The sequence below is a fragment of the Equus caballus genome, chromosome 2 (assembly GCF_041296265.1).
Source record: "Equus caballus isolate H_3958 breed thoroughbred chromosome 2, TB-T2T, whole genome shotgun sequence".
NCBI lineage: Eukaryota > Metazoa > Chordata > Mammalia > Perissodactyla > Equidae > Equus > Equus caballus.
The window spans coordinates 42505820-42522275 of record NC_091685.1 but is presented as its reverse complement, the minus strand read 5'-3'; the positions used below and the strand labels follow the sequence as shown (position 1 = coordinate 42522275).

The 16456-nt window shown below is 37.8% G+C and overlaps 1 protein-coding gene across 13 annotated transcripts in view; it reads right to left on the bottom strand.

Annotated features, from left to right (window-relative positions):
* The window catches only part of RERE (arginine-glutamic acid dipeptide repeats), a 402750-nt gene that overhangs the window by 125687 nt on the left and 260607 nt on the right, over positions 1–16456 (bottom strand). For all 13 annotated transcript variants that reach the window (XM_023635850.2, XM_070260991.1, XM_070260987.1 and 10 more), the window contains 3 exons: positions 9106–9154; positions 2831–2955; positions 1692–1791 (listed from right to left, as the gene is read on the bottom strand). In XM_023635850.2, the coding sequence (XP_023491618.2) occupies positions 1692–1791; positions 2831–2955; positions 9106–9154 (274 nt within the window). The remainder of the gene's footprint in view (positions 1–1691; positions 1792–2830; positions 2956–9105; positions 9155–16456) is intronic.

The window sequence follows — 16456 nt, the reverse complement described above, 5'->3', positions numbered from 1 at the left end:
GAAAGGAGAATTTTTTTCAGAAAGCTTTTAAACCAAAAACTCAATAGAAAACAAGCTCATGTTAATGAATTACCTTGAATATAGACAAATTTTTTAGGGTTTTCACAGACATTCACACCTCCATCTACCACAGCCACTGTCTGCATTATCACCAATCTGTGATTCTCAGTTTCCTCAACTATACAATAATCTCAAAGGCCCCTTCTGGCTCTACCATTATATGTTCATAATAAAGATTCCTTACAAAAACAAAAACTCTAAGTATCAAATAGGCAAGAAAGTAAAACAAACATACATATGAGAATGCGAAAAATCATTCAGTTATTTAGAACATGGCATATTCGCAGCAGAATCATCCAACTTCCAACACACAAGAAACTATTATAACATTGTATAATACCCAAGAAACACAACTAGACCAGGAATAAAACAACCATGTCATTCAGATATCTACATGTTCCCTTGAAAGCAAACTATATAGTAGAAAGGTCTGTAAATTGGGAATCTGAGTTGTTTTCTACCCTACATTATGAAATTTTTGGATTGTTGGCATTCAACAAGTCATTTGGCCTTTCGGAGGCTTGGGTTCTTATCTATTTAGAGACTGGAACAGATGATCTTGAAAGTCCCTTCCAACTGTAGTGACCTCTCAAGAAAAAGAAAAACAAAAAGGTGCTTAAATTACATTTAGATAATCATCAGAAGTATTGCTCAGCCTTATGTTCAATATTCTATGTAAGTATATGCGACCATGTAGACCCTTTATTAACATATCAGAAATCCAAAAAATTCATTATTACTTCTTCAGACTTGATGATTTCATACTAGTAACCACACAGAGAAGAATTATTTCAAGAAACTTTAAAATACATTAATTTTCCTATACAGCCCTATAGGATATATTCTAAGGTCAAAAAGGAGTGCCCAAAAAAGTAAACTGGTTTCAGTAACCATACTGTTCACAGCAGTTCAAGTTTTGTTATTCTCAGCTGCTCTGTGGTACAGGATTCAAGCAGATGAGTAATCATGGTGGGATGTCACACAACCAACTCGGTATGTTAGGCTCACTTGTTACATTTACTTTAGATACCTTTAAGGATTGTTATTTTTAAAACTTAATTTTGTTTTATAATCATGTAAAATATCCAAAGTCAAATCCATATATAAAAAAAATTTGTCAAAGAAGTCTAGCAGCTTCTCTATTCCCTCCATGCACTTTCAAATACATGGCCGCAGACAGACAAGAAAGTGAAAAGCACACCCTCTGGATTCAAATCTTGGGTGTATGATGTAAATTTATTTCCTTGTGTCTACAGTGGTGAGAATCATAGAACTTAACGTGAGAGAGGTGTTGTGAGGATTGAATAAGATCATCTATGCACAGCACTCAGCTTTGTGAGGTCTCAGTAAAAATTAACCACTCACATTAGGCTCTCATCTGAGGCTCACCACAATCCCAGAGTACACAGGCAGATTAGGAAACGAAGCTGGAGGTGCCACACCACTGGCCTGAGGTCACGGAGCTCTAGGGCCAAGACCACGACTTATCTTTCAATCCCAGCACCACACCACAGTACTCACTCCTAAGAGTCCAGGTTCCTTCACATTCCATGCTCATCACATATTCCTTACAGCCAGCACAGGGAAAAAAAGAACTTTCTTCCCACCCAGGGCAACTTCAAAAGACTCACCGTGTTCAATGCGTTGAGAGTGGTGTCGTCCCGAGATGCTGCGACACAGCCATCTTCTGTGGAGCCTCCATCACACATCCCTGCAAACGCTGCCATGCTCCTTGCAAGACAGGAAGGGAAAACGTCAGTACAGAAACTTAACCCTCAACCTTCAGGGCACATTTTCAGCCTAGACCAAAGTACTACATGCATGATAAGTTAGAGTTCTCAGTGCTGCTTCTGCTCTTGATATTAAAAAAAAAAAAAAAAAAAAATTAAGTTCCTCTACAGTTCACTTTTCACTTGCTCAGAAAGAGAAATGTTAACTTTTACTCAGGTCCATTTGTGTTATTTATTCCCACACTTTATCAGAACTCAGGTTTTAGTTTGGAGGGCACGAATAATCTAAAACTATTTGTCACAACTGTCGGCTAGACTTCAATCTTTTGGGAGAAAAGTCTTCAGAAAACATAAGAAATTAAATCCTCTGAAACTTAATTCCTTTCATGCTACACATCAACTACCTTTAGGCAAATTAAAAGTAGAAAAGAGAAGTAAAAAGAACTCTTGGTAGTCATTCACTCTGCTGAAGCATTCTCATCTCTACTGTGCGCCTCCACGCGTAGTGCAGCTGACCATAACACAATCAGAGCTAAAATTCAGTCACCTGGCCTTCTTTTAGTGTTTTTCTTGCACACCGTGGATGCTGCAAGTAGAGTCCCAGAAATCACTGCAGACAAAGGAAGGCTCTCTGCCTGCACTACAATGTGTCAGGGACAGATTTAAACCTCTCTTCTGTAGTTTGCATATTTTTGTAGGTTAGCAAGTTCTTATGTAGTTAAGCCACAAAAATGTCAAATTTAGGTCAGGCACCAACTAACAGTCATAAAGTAGAGAAGCCTGTTATGGGATTTTAAGACGGGCTGAATGGCCTAATTACTCAACTGTATTGAGAAGTGTTGATAATTGCATGTATGACTTAACATGTTTTTCTTCTAAAAGTAAGAAGAATCAAAGCTTTGATATAGAAGGTATAACAAAAAAAGTCAGAGAATGCCCAATATATAAATAAAATGTCAGGGGAAAGGAGAAAGTTTATTGCCTACTAACCAATTCAGATGTCCTAACTGAGAAAGCAGGTTGGGGTGGATTCCTATTACCTTGCTGCCCTCAAGTACATAAGGAGGTCACAGTCATTAACTCCAGGCATCCAGACCAATTCCTCATGTTGGGTCACAGTATCACCATCTGGAGAAGGGAATGGTTGCAAATCCGGAAGTTTGGCCTGTAAGACAGGGATGAAGAACTCACAACCAGGCACACTTAAAGAGCTGCCTCAGCAGGCAGGCCTTGGGAACAGACGCAGTAGCTTACTCTCTCTTTAGGCAGTAATGAAATAACAGAAAAACCATGAGTCATTGAAACTGGCCTGGAGCACATTTCAGGATCATTTCACCATCGAAGACTTCACAATTTACTGCTTAACCTCTACTTAAGCAGGAGCAAACAGTGTCAAAGTAAACCAGTGCCAGAATGATCCAAAGAGGAAAACAGAAATGGACACATGAATAAAAGAAATAAAAACCAAAAAACATCTCAGGAGATAACAGCTCCTTGATAAAGAAGGGGAAAATACATACATTTCCAATATGACAAGTTTACAAAGAGACAGATAGAAACAACGAAACCTCACCGAAGGATACTTGCTAAAAAATTCAACGAACTATTCTATTAAAATTAATGCTATTCTCGAGAGTCAATAACAATATGAGTCATGGTCAACATCAAAACAAAGACACGGCATTGGAGTTAACATTAAAAACACAGTTGAACTAAAAGATGCTGGTAGAAATTAGATGAATAATAGCTTCAGGAGGAGAAGGTTGCCTGTGAAGGGGCAGGAAGGAACTTGCTGAGATGACAGAAATGTTCTGTGTTGATTTGAACTGTTGCAGCAGACTGAACAGTATACATGAGATATGAACAGTTCACTGTATGTAAGGTATACCTCAATAAAAGGAATAAAAAAATATTTGAACAACAGTGCTCAACAACCAAGATTCTAAGTCATCTCTGGGTTGGAGATTCAAATACCTCTAGCATTTTCTCATGCTCACTCTGCTGGGGCACAGCAAGAGTAAGCAGGTATTATGACTACCATAACCACGAGAGACCTACGAAAAGTCAACCATCTGCAAGACACACATGTTCTTATTTTATCAAATGATGAATATGGACACATTAGTCTAATATTTTAAACTAAGACCTGCAGTTAAAAAGCTCCAGTGTCCACAGAACCCAGGCAAAAAAATGAAATGAATGAAGCAGACAGAGTATAAGGCAGCAGTGTCCAACAGAAATGAAATGAGAGCCACTTATTTAATTTTAAATACTCTAGTAGTGCCATTGAACAAAACACCACACTCCAATTTGGACCAGCCACATTTCAAGTGCTGAAGTGCCACATGTAGCAGTGACTCCTGTACTGGTTGTGCAGGTGTTAGGTACTAAGGAGTGAGGGGAACCAGGGTGAGATGGAGAGGAAGCTGCCCCATCCAGGGAATGCTGCCACGCAGGAATGAGAACCAGTGTTTTACATCCTCCAATTTTTTCCAAAGTCCAGAAATCTTGACTTTTATGTGAAAGCTCATGGTTTTAAATGTTGGTTATTCAAGTTTTTAAAACAATCGTATGGGGAAAACCTACGTCAGTAGGCCACGCAGCTCTCGGGCCATCAATCAACAACCTCTGTTTCACAGTCAGCGGGGGTTGGGAGGGTGGATAAAAATAAAGATAAATCAAAACCTTAAATTTAAAAAAAAGGGAAAAATAACAATTACCCATAAGGAAGGGAGGGAACATGTGGAGGGGATAGGAGTAGAAGGTAGACTTTTTTTTTTAACATACTTCATTTGTATGTTTGACTTTGGAGCCATGCAAATATTTTACATAATTATAAAAAAATTAAGTTTTGTGTTTTGTTTAATAAAGATTGGCACCTGAGCTAAAAACTGGGGTTTTTTTCTTTCTTTCTGCTTTTTCTCCCCCAAATCCCCCCAGCACATAGTTGTATATTTTAGTTGTGGGTCCCTCTAGCTGTGGCACATGGGACACCACCTCAGTGTGGCCTGATGAGCAGTGCATGTCCACATCCAGGATCCGAACCAGCGAAACCCTGGGCTGCCGAAGCGGAGCGCACGAACTTAACCACTCGACCATGGGACTTGCGCCAAAAAATTAAGTTTAAAGAACAATAACCTCTTTAAAACTCTAAAGTGAAATGAAACAAATGCACCTAACTATGTTTTGAGTTGGATCCTCTCTAGTAAGGATTTCAAATAACTTTAAGACTTAGTAATTTGCCTATATAGCCCTAGTGGGATATATTCTAAGGCCATAACAAATATTAAGAAAAAGTTGTTTTCAATAATCATATTGTTTGTTACAATGTGAGTATTGTTATTCTGGGCTGTTATATATGTATTAAGGGATTAAAGCAAATGAATAATTATGTTGGTGTTGTTTAAAAATAGCATTTGAGACAGGGGAAAAAGATAGAGATACAGCAGAAAGAATAAAAAGGGTTAATTTAAGGCCTAAATAAAATTTGAATTTGAATTAGAAGTCTCAGTTAAGAATCCACAATGTATTTTGTCTTTAAAAAAACGAAAAGAAAAAAAATCTACTTCTTAATATGTTCCCTGAAAAGGCCTGGAAACAGTAACCAATCCAGTAACAACAAACACTCATCAGCCAGTCAAAAAATGCCACATCCCACTGAAACAATGAGTGCTCCTATGAGAAAAGGGGATCCAGACCTAGGGCAGGAAATGTACAAGATGAGACATTAGAATCATGTCACACCAGATAAAAAGACTCTACCGAAGACCAGTGGGTACAGTCAAAAGGACACGGCAGACAGCAGAAAGAGGCTCCTACTGGCCCCAAAATGGACACTCTAATCATCAATAAGAACTGCAATTGGTTACCAGATAACAAATACTTTAAATCCACTGGTGCGCAATGGAAGATGTTGGGGAACCAACTCAATATTGTGAAAACGGGTGAATAGAGGGAAAGAATCAAGCCTTTCCTTATGATTCAGGGAATCAAATAGTTGGTAAGGGGGAAGCTTCGTTTATTCAGCTAATAAATGAAAGAATTACAGGATTAGAATATCACCATTTTGAAATCCCTAATTAAACAGTAGATCTAGGTAACAAGCCATGGCTGCAAATCATCATTAGAAGAGAGACACATGTCTCCTGGTAGACGACTTAGCACCACCCATGAAGTGCTCTTGTGCAGACAGCATACCAAACTAGAATGTGATTAAACCTCTCGATTTAACTCCTAATTTTCAAGATTTGCCAAGAACAACGGAACAAGTTTAACGACATATAAAGATGCAATCAGCCAAATCCACACCGTGGGACACCGTATAGTACAAAAGACTCAGCTTCTTCAACACTTAAAATGGGGAAGTAAGAGAAACATAAGAACTAAAAGAAATTTAAGAGACATATGAACCAACTGCAATGAATGCTCTTAGTTAGATTTAAATTTGAACTCCAAACAAAAAAAGAGAGACAATTAAGGAAATCTGGACATAACAGACAGGTGAATATTAAGAACTTGCTAATTTTTATTAAGTGTGATATAGTGTGATTGTGTTTTTTGAAAAAGTTCTTACCTTTGGAATATTTACAAGCAAAATGATGTATTTGTGATTTTTTTCCAAAATAATGGTGGGAGAGGTATGATTGAAATAAAACAAGTTTGACGCTAACTTGATATGTGTGAAAGGTGAATAATGAGGATAAAGGGGTTTATTGCACTATTCTTTTCCTACTTTTGCATATGTTAATAATTTACCTAAGAATAAAGTTAAAACTTCTAATAAGGTAAATGTTACCAATTCACAAAAAGGTCCTGTGGTATTTCATGTTCCCAAACACTGCCTTTTGAAAATAAAGCATATAGAATATAGTTAAAACCTGATATAAAATAACTATCTGATTTTAAATGAAAGCATATAAAAATCCAAGCATAGTTAAATTTGCTCCTTTCCAGGGAATTTAAGCATCTTTTACTTAAGAACCACTTTTTCTGTTACGGTAGGGAAAAAAAATCTATAAAATAAAACTCGAGTCCAAAGCTCTTATGACCCTGGAAATACATGGAGGAAGAAAAAACCAGGTGGGAAAGTACGGTGGCAAAAGAGCAGAGAAAGGAAGATGTAATCAAGTGGTACCAGGCAAGTACTGGATTCCTTGATTAAAAATCTAACTACTAGACCTGAAGGCACACAAACTACAGTCAAGAGGTGGCAGTGAGACCCACTGAGAGGGCACACCAAGAAAAGGGCATATTTGAACAAGGCAGACATTAAGGGGAATGTTCTCTAGCAGCTTCTTTCTGCTTCTCTCAGTTATAATCCTAGTTCTGAGATGAGAAGTATCTTCTAGAAATTAGATGCCCCTGATGGTTTCTGTGTTTTGGTTTTAAAGATTTTATTTTTTTCCTTTTTCTCCCCAAAGCCCCCGTGGTACATAGTTGCATATTCTTCGTTGTGGGTCCTTCTAGTTGTGGCATGTGGGACGCTGCCTCAGTGTGGTTTGATGAGCAGTGCCATGTCCGCGCCCAGGATTCGAACTGACGAAACACTGGGCCGCCTGCAGCGGAGCGTGCGAACTTAACCACTCGGCCACGGGGCCAGCCCCTGTGTTTTGGTTCTAACATCCCTTCACTTCTTAATTTCTTTCTCATTTACAGAGTTAAAATACGTTGTTAAAAATACAAATGACACAAGAAATGCTCAAAATCTAGACAGAAAAATGGGTAACTAGATAGACTACTAAAACCTCTACACCCTTATAAGGAGTTGCCTGTGTCTCACATCTCTAGTATGTGTTCGCCATGGTGGCTGACTCCCCAACATCCATTCTAACTCAAATGACAATCCATGACAATCATGCTAAATCCATTTTCCTCATGCTTTAGAAATGAACACATGACCCAATATACGGCAATGAGACACTGGGACTAATGGAGATCTTCTGGGAGAATTTTCCTGGCTTCTAAGGGGAAGAGAAGGATGATCCTTTTCCTCCTCTCAACATTGGCTGTTTACATTCACCGGAAGATCCACTATAATTTTATGTGCATTTAGAAAGGAGAAATGCTGCCAATTAAATTATAATCACACCATGGAATACACAATGAAGCCCAACATCAGAGATAATAAAATGTGAAGAAGTGTATCTTAGAACCAGAGAAATTCAGCTAGAGCCTAAGGAAGAAGCCAGTCCATGGGGGACAGCTGAGCACCAAGAGAACCGCAGAGAAGCTCTGCAGAGCCCTGGTCCTGTCTGACTAGGATGTGATGACATGTGACAGTCATGTTCAGCCAGAGTTTTCCAGTTGCCCATCAAAGCATCCTAACTGATACAGAGATCAAAAGAGATGACAAACATGACACCAGAGTCCTAGTAAACAGAATAAAACATGAGAGGGCACAGGTCACAACACAACAAGCTTCCGACTGACAAGCATCCTAACCATCTTAACTCTTCTGAAAGAAAGGGGATTTAAAAGAAGTTAAAATGAAAGTTTGTGGTGACCAAATGTTCATCAACAGCTAATGGATAAGCAAAACACGGTATATACATACAATGGATTATTCAGCCTTAAAGAGAAATTAAATTCTGATATATGCCACAACACGAGTACACCCTTAAGATATTATGGTAAGTAAAATAAGCCAGACACAAAGGACAAATACTGTGTGATTCTACTGACATGAGGTCTCTAGGGGAGTCAAATTCATAGAGACAGAAATTAGAATGGTGGTTGCCAGGGACTAGGGGGAGAGGAAAATGGAAAGTTAGTGTTTAAGTGTGTACAGAGGTTCAGTTTGGGAATGTAAAAAAGTTCTGGAGGTGGATGATGGTAACAGTTGCACAACAATGTGAATGTACTTAATGCCATTTAACTGTACATTTAAAAACGGTTAAAAAGGTAAATTTTACATTACGTATATTTTACCACAATTTAAAAAGTATGTGGGGACAGGCCCTGTGGCCAAGTGGTTGAATTCGCATGCTCCACTTAGGTGGCCTGGGGTTCACAAGTTCGGATCCTGGGTGAAGGAGCTATACACCACTCATCAAGCCATGCTGTGACAGCACCCCACAAAGAAGAACTAAGACTTACAACTAGGACATACAACTATGTATTGGGGCTTTGAGGAGAAGGAAAAGAAAAAAAGTATGTGGTGATCCACGGGGGAAAAGAAAAAAACCTCTGCATTTATATAAAAATTTCCTATACGATAACAACAGTTCTAAGCTGCTGCTCAACAAAATGCAGGGCCAGTAGAATGACAAGAAAAAAAAAAAAAAACTATTAAAGAAGCCACTAAAATGTGCTTTACCTGATGGCTTGGACCAACACGAATTTCCCCCTGGGTACTGTTCAGCCTCCTGTCATGAAAAGAGCAGATTAGGTTAGCACAATATAGTTTTGATACAAACATTCACAGATTTTTCACAGAAAGTAATTCTCTTCAAATAAATGAGGAATAACTCAGGAAGAATTAACTTCTCCACTACTGCTAATGCTGCCCTGTACATGTATACTCCCCCAGCCCACACACAGCTCTAAATTTTTGTCTTCTAAAAACCCTGTTACTGCAGCTTCCTGTCATGAGTACCTATACCATCATTCTTTCATACCTCAGAGAGACAGACACTCTTATAGGACAATCCCAATAGATGCTTCTTCTTTTCAAAGCATTTCAAGTTGCCCTACCATAAATCTTAATAAAATATAAACAAGATAACTTATGCTTCCTAGCACACACACTGGGTCATCCATTCACTCATCAAATATTTATTATCTACTGTAACCCAGGAATTGCCTAGGTGTTGAGGATAAAGCAATGAACAAAACAATGTCCTTGCCTTCTTGGAATTTATATTCTAATTTCGGTAAAAAACAAAGAAACAAAGAATAGGTCAGATGATAATAAGGGCCTTAAAGAATTAAGTAGATGGTAAATGATGAAATATTTTTATAGTTCTTTATACATGACAGTCAGAAAAGGGCTTATTATAATATAAAGTAAAACTTGAGCAGACGTGAAAGAGATGTGAGGGAAGGGACCCAGAAGGTCTAGGTGAAAGAGCTCGTGTCATTCCTGTCTACGCCATTCTTACTGCACTTGCAAGGCTCTCCCCTCCCTTGCTCCAAATCCTAACCATCCAGGTGCCTTTTAAAAGCCACTATTTCCATTAAACCTTTCTTGATTTCCTCCCCATTTCATTCCACACACCCTCAAAAGTGAGGGATGTCGTCTTCTTTTCACTCCTTCATGAAATATGCATTGTCTTTTTTGTCCCAGGCCTTGCACGGGGCACTTCCTGGGTGCACAGTGATGGACAAAGAAATACATTCCCTGCCCTCCCAGAGCTCCATTTCCCAGCTCCCTGTTACCCTCAACTTTGAAACACGACTCTCTGTGGGCTATCTCAGGAAAGCTCTTTCTGTGCCCAGTGACAGCCTTTGTTGTGTTTTACAGTCACTCTGAATTTTCAACAGCGGCAAGGAAGAAGGCATTGACATAGTGAGAGCTACTCAATGATTATTTGTTGACTTGGACTGAGCTACGAGCAGCTAATAAGACAGCAGAGGACCAGAGAGCCTCTTGTTTTTCACCCGTGGGTCTGATACTCCCACCCTTACAGGTGAAGTTGTTAAAATAAATTTTGGAAAACTGTTATTTCCTTCAGGGACCTTGGGTCCAACACCTTCTTTTAATCCAAGCATTTTTCTCATGAGGAGTCTTATCTTGGCAAAGGTGTGCAGTATATGTGATAAAGGAAGAGAGAAGAGTAACAAAAAGAAAAGAAGACATGTAGTCCAGTCCTTCGACCTGGGGAGGTAGCATCCATCCCCAAAACACCGGAACAAGTCCAATCACTACAGTCACAATCACAAAACATTTCAGGAGAAAGAGAGGACAAAAATGCTAAGGGGAGTGTCAAAATTAGGCAGGCTTCAAGAGGAAACAGACCCTGAAGTGGTTAAGCTCCAAGTAGACTTTTGAAGGAGGTAACAAGCACAACAGCAGAGCAACACAGAGGACTTCCCAAGCGGGAATAAAATCCTGCAGAGGCAGTAAGCTGAAAAGGAGGGACGTGGTGGGAGAAAAGCTTGCACGAAGTGCTGACTTTCATATACAAGTCATCTTCATTCCTTTAGTAGAGAACAGTATGTTGGAAAGAAAAAAAAAAAGCTAGAAGATGGATTGTTCAGCAGCTTTACGCAGGAATTATGAGAAGCTGTTTTAGGAGGCAGGCAGAGGAATCAAATAGGCCAGGAGGCTATTATAATCACGAGTATTTAAGAAAAACAAGCAGTGTTCCCAACCATTTCTCTTCCAACTTGTCCCTTTCTGTTTCATAACTAGCTGTGAGCAAAACTAGCTGCCAAAAACTCTCCTCTATTTCTAAATACTTTCCAAACGCTTGCTTGCCTACAAGTGAGTCTAGCCAAAACGTATCATCTCAGAAACCTTTAGCCACAGCCCATCCAGCAACTTGTGCCCATGGCTCAACTTTCAGGTTCTTCTAGAAGGTCTATGTTATGCCGAGGTTCCCAAATGGTTGGTTATGAAGGCATTTCCTCATCACTGCTACCTACACTGCTAAGTCCTTGATAATTCCAGGACAAACACTCCTGATTTATTTTTATTTTAATGTTTTTTCTGTGTTATTTTTTCTTTTAATATTTTAATAAGCCAATATTATATTTAGCTCAAAAATGTGCCACAATAATAATAAACCCCCCAAATACCTGATTGAATAGAACTATTTAATTCCACTTATTTGAATAAAAATAGGAGACTAATAATTATTAATCCTGATATAAATAAGACAAAAAAATGTGTTGGGGCATCTTAAGAGCCTAAATTGAAAATTGTTTCGCTCATTCTTATTTTTATGTCAATGAAGGGTACCAATAAAGTGAGTAGGTTAAAAAGTACAAAATAATACAGAACCTATTAAAAAGTTTATTTAAAAATCAATTTTTACAACAAAAGTATTTCTTAATTATACGCAAATTTTAAATAGTAGGGTTTCATAGCAAGAGATACAACAAAGTTATTTTTGAGCAGGACTAGGATCCAAGGTTAGCAGACAACGGCATTAGGCTACAATATCCAGGAACCCTGGAATAGAGAATACACAGTAGAAATACTTTTTAGGTCCAAGAGAAAAAGAGGTAGACAGCACAGAGAACCAGATGCATCCGACAAAAAAACTGTCAGAATATGAACTGAAGATGAAAGACAAGAAGTAGTCTCATGCGTAATTGGCAGTATCCAGCTGTATCTGGAATCCACGGAATAATCACAATCTTCCCTTCCTTTAATAGCATCCAAACTCTACACTAAACTAAATGTTCCTCTCCTGCTGCCTCACTGCTCCCTTCTTCCTGAATGCTCTTCTTGTGGTTCACACCGCACTAGCAGAGGATGATACTCTGCTATGACTAGTTTGGACATTTCCTACCTGCACCCACTGTGGAACTGTAAGCTTCTAGAGTACAGGAACTGAGATTTAACTCATTTTTTGTATCCCCAAGAATCTCAGACAATACCTGCCTGGCATTATTATGCATTCAGGACAAATTAAAAGTTCCTTGGTTGCATGACTATTTCTAAAACTACTAAGGTGTGAAACTTGACAAAAATCACCAGGAATTATTATTGAGATGTAATATCAATAGCTTGTAGAAAAACACTCATAATAATCACATACTGACTACTATAGTTTTCCTTATACTTACAGTAGTTCACAAACTTTTTGGTCTCATAACCCCTTTATACTCTTTAAACTACTGAGCATTGCAAGGAAGTTGTGTTTTTGAGAAATTTCAAAATATCTATCTATTTTAAATAGGCTCATTTTAAAATATGCAATCAGCTCTTTACATATTAACACATTCTTATGAAAAACAATTGTATTTAAACAAGAAAGCAGTGAAAATAGAGGCACTGTTTTACATTTTTGCAAATCTTTTTAATGTCTGACATAACAGAAGACAGCTGGATTCTTATATCTGCTTCTACATTCAAATCCTTACAATACGTTGTTTGCGTTAAAGTATACAAAGAAAATACAGATACATAACTGTATATATGTATGTACAGAACCTCATACAGACATATAACTGGAAAAGGGAAGACTATTTTAATAAGCTTTTCGATAATTATGGATATTCTTTTTGATACTATACCAAGGCTCAACAAGTGATCGTTTCTTAAAGGTTTTTGCAGAATGTGAATCTAAAACCTTATCAATGATCTTCTGGACTCTTTTACATTAAAATCCATTGGTGTGTCTCAGCCTTTGAACGGATCTTCTATTCAGACATCATTTTGTAACGTCATACATTGGTTAGATGGAAACTATTAGTTCACTAAGTTTTATAGATCTTCCAAATATCAACACAGCTCATTATACAATATTTTTTAAAAGTTACATTCATTAATATCATTACTCATTTTATAAGAGCCTGTAAGTGTACAGAAGTTGTCAAGCTCAGAGCATCGGTACAAGTTTTTCAAAATTCTAATTTTTACTTGAAAGCTCAAATCTTAGCTTTGGTAAATACTATCAGTTGTTTTCCTTGAAATGGCAGCCTCACTTTGTTCATTTTCAAGAAAACGTCTGCCGATTACCCAAGTCTGAATAACCACAGTTTGTCAGTTATTCTTTCAAATAAAAATAGTGTTCCATAAAAAAGTGACTAGTTCTAACTCAAAAAATAATCCGTGTCCTTCGGTATGCACCAGAAGTATTGTATGTCACTTCCCGAGTCATCACAAAGAACATTACAAAGACAGGAACTCAAGGGTTGAGATTTGATAAAATTAATAATGGGGTCCATAAACCATGCTTTGAGAAGCACTGATGATACATTCTGAACTTTAGAAAATACTGGAGGCTAAAATTCAAAAGGCTCCTAACCTTGAAGGATAAAGCTTGCATCTTCTATTTGTAATAAGAGCTAACATTTGAGTACTTTCTATCTGTTCTGGGTGCTCTACAGTATTATCTCATTTCTATGTATTAATTCATTTAATTCATATTTTGATATTAATGAAAGCATTAGTAGTGATATTCACAGATATTCAGATCTCACTCTATCATGTGTATAAAACAACATAGCTACTAAAGAGGTTTCTGTTTGATGTGAATAAAACAACATAGCTACTAAAGAGGTTTCTGTTTGATGTGCAGCGCTGCTTAACACAGTAGGTCTGGGCAAAGCCAGGATGGTCATCAATTAAGGAAGGAAAACCCAGATCGAGGACGGTGTAAATCCCAGTAACGTCAGATAAAAGACAGTATGTATGAAATAAGAAACCAAAGATGGAAGTCATATCCCAGGATAATGCAGGACACATGTATGTACACCTTTAACCTTGCCTCAGGGTTTTCACTTACATTATTTTAAATTCAGGTATCTTATCTGACAAACACAAGCAAAATAATAATACCAGTTATCACTTATTAAGTGCTTTCTATGCCAGCTATACATTATTACATTATTCCCATGACAACTCTATGAGGCAGTATCTCCACTTTATAGACTTATAATAACAGTACTAATTTTAACATTAAGAAAGCAACTAACATATACATTGAACATTTACTATGTACCCGGCATTTTGAGCTAAGCAAATAACATACATTTTCTTATCTAATCTTAAGGATGACCCTGTAAGGTAGGTGCTATTATTACCTGTCCTGATAAGGAAACTGAAGCTAAGAGAGGTTATGAGTTGCCCAAGATGACACAGCTAACAAGTGAAAAAACCAGGATTCAAACTCAAGTTTACTTGACTCAAAAGCAAGAGCTCCCAGCCACACTCCCATATGGCAGAGTGATTAAGTTACTGAACACCAGTTACACAACTAATTATGAATGGCATCAGTATGGGAAGCCATATCCTTTTCCCTAATTTATTTCTATGTTCATTTTAAGCACCAAAGCAAGACAAAATAATCAAAAAGATTTTTTTTTAAACTTTGAAAATCATGTCAAAAGAAAAAACCTATCCAAATTAAAGTCCAGTTTATAAAAACATTGTCAAAATGACAAAATTATAGAGATGAAGAACAGATTAGTGGTTGCCAGTGTTAGGAATGGTGGGAGGAGAGGGGAGGGAGTAAGCAGATCTCCACGATGATGGAATAGATCTTGCTTATGGTGTTGGTTACACAAAACTATACCTGTGATAAAATGGCACAGAACTATACACACATTGTATTAATGTAATGTCTGGGTTTTGACATTGTGTTAGAGCTGTATACAATGTACTTATTGGGGGAAATGAATGAAGGGTATATGGGAGCACTCTGCAGTATCCTGTAACTTCCTGAAAGTCTAAAAGACTAAAGTTCTTAAAGGCAAAAGAAGAGGATAGCTGAGTGATATATTACAGACAGACTAGTGATAAGAAAGCAAGACAGATGAGAAAAGCTGATTAAATGATAAATAGATTCCCCCCAAATATATTGTAGACAGCTGAACAAGTAACTGAAGAAAAAAATTCCACAGTTAATAAGCAATGAGATTCAAGGAATTAACTCAAGCCACATGTTTCTTTTTCCGTGTTTACTAAGGATCTTTGGAAAGGGGTCATCCTTTTTGAGACATCTTAAAGTGCAAATCATACTCCACAAAAAAAAAAAAAAAGAATTATCACCATCCTCACCAGCAAGGAGGAATTTCTCTGTGAGGTTAACATAAATTATATATGTTTTTCAAAAGTGTTGAGGTTCAGTCCCCATCATTCTACAAAGCTTTGCTTTGGAATATAAAAAAAAATAGTCCCAGAAGCAAAATTATAGCAACAATGGTAAGTCATTGTGTGTATTCCTTGAGTATTTAAAAAAAAAAAAAAAAGAAATTCATTGTATATGAAATCTGACACAAAAGAAACCAATGTAACAAAGCAATATCCATGGCAACTACAACTTAATATTTCAGTTCTCTTCAGCTGCAGTGGATTAAATAAAATGACAAGATGTTCCCTTTGAAAAGTAACCTGTTACCATGGAAACATTTTAGACTAAGAAGTAAACATGGAGTGGACAGAAAGGAACAGGAAGCCTGCAACTGAATATCAAAAAGGGAGAAGCATCTATGCAAAGGAGATGAGAAGGCTGACTGGCCAGATGCAGGGGCGCTCCTTGAGAAGAGCATGCCAGCTGGAAAAAAGAGCCTGTCCACACAAAATCATTTCTTCACCCTGAAGAGCAGGGACAGTGTGAGGGAGGCAAGGGTCTGTGAATGTTCACTCAAGACACCCAAATATCTCTACATGACCATGGTGATTGCTTAAGACAAGGACTTGAGTCTACAGGCAGAGAACAGGAACAAGGACATGGGGTCCAGGGGAGAAGACAGGAGCTGATACAACAGGGGCCTTTTACAGGGAGCTGGCATGACTTCCCATTATAACCCAGACCTGGTCTCCGCCCCAAGCCGAGAATGTAACAGCAGTGTGGCCTGAGGCACAATCCGAAAAGGGTGGGACTGATAACTTTCAAGTCAAACCCCTGCTCTGTAGCTAGCGGAATGTGCGAATGAAACCACTGTGCAATCTTCCTTTACCTGTCTCTCCATCACAAGGCTGAGGCAGTACATAATTCTTATCTTTTCTATAGGGTATTAAGTTGAATAGGAAGACTGGCATGCAATCAACA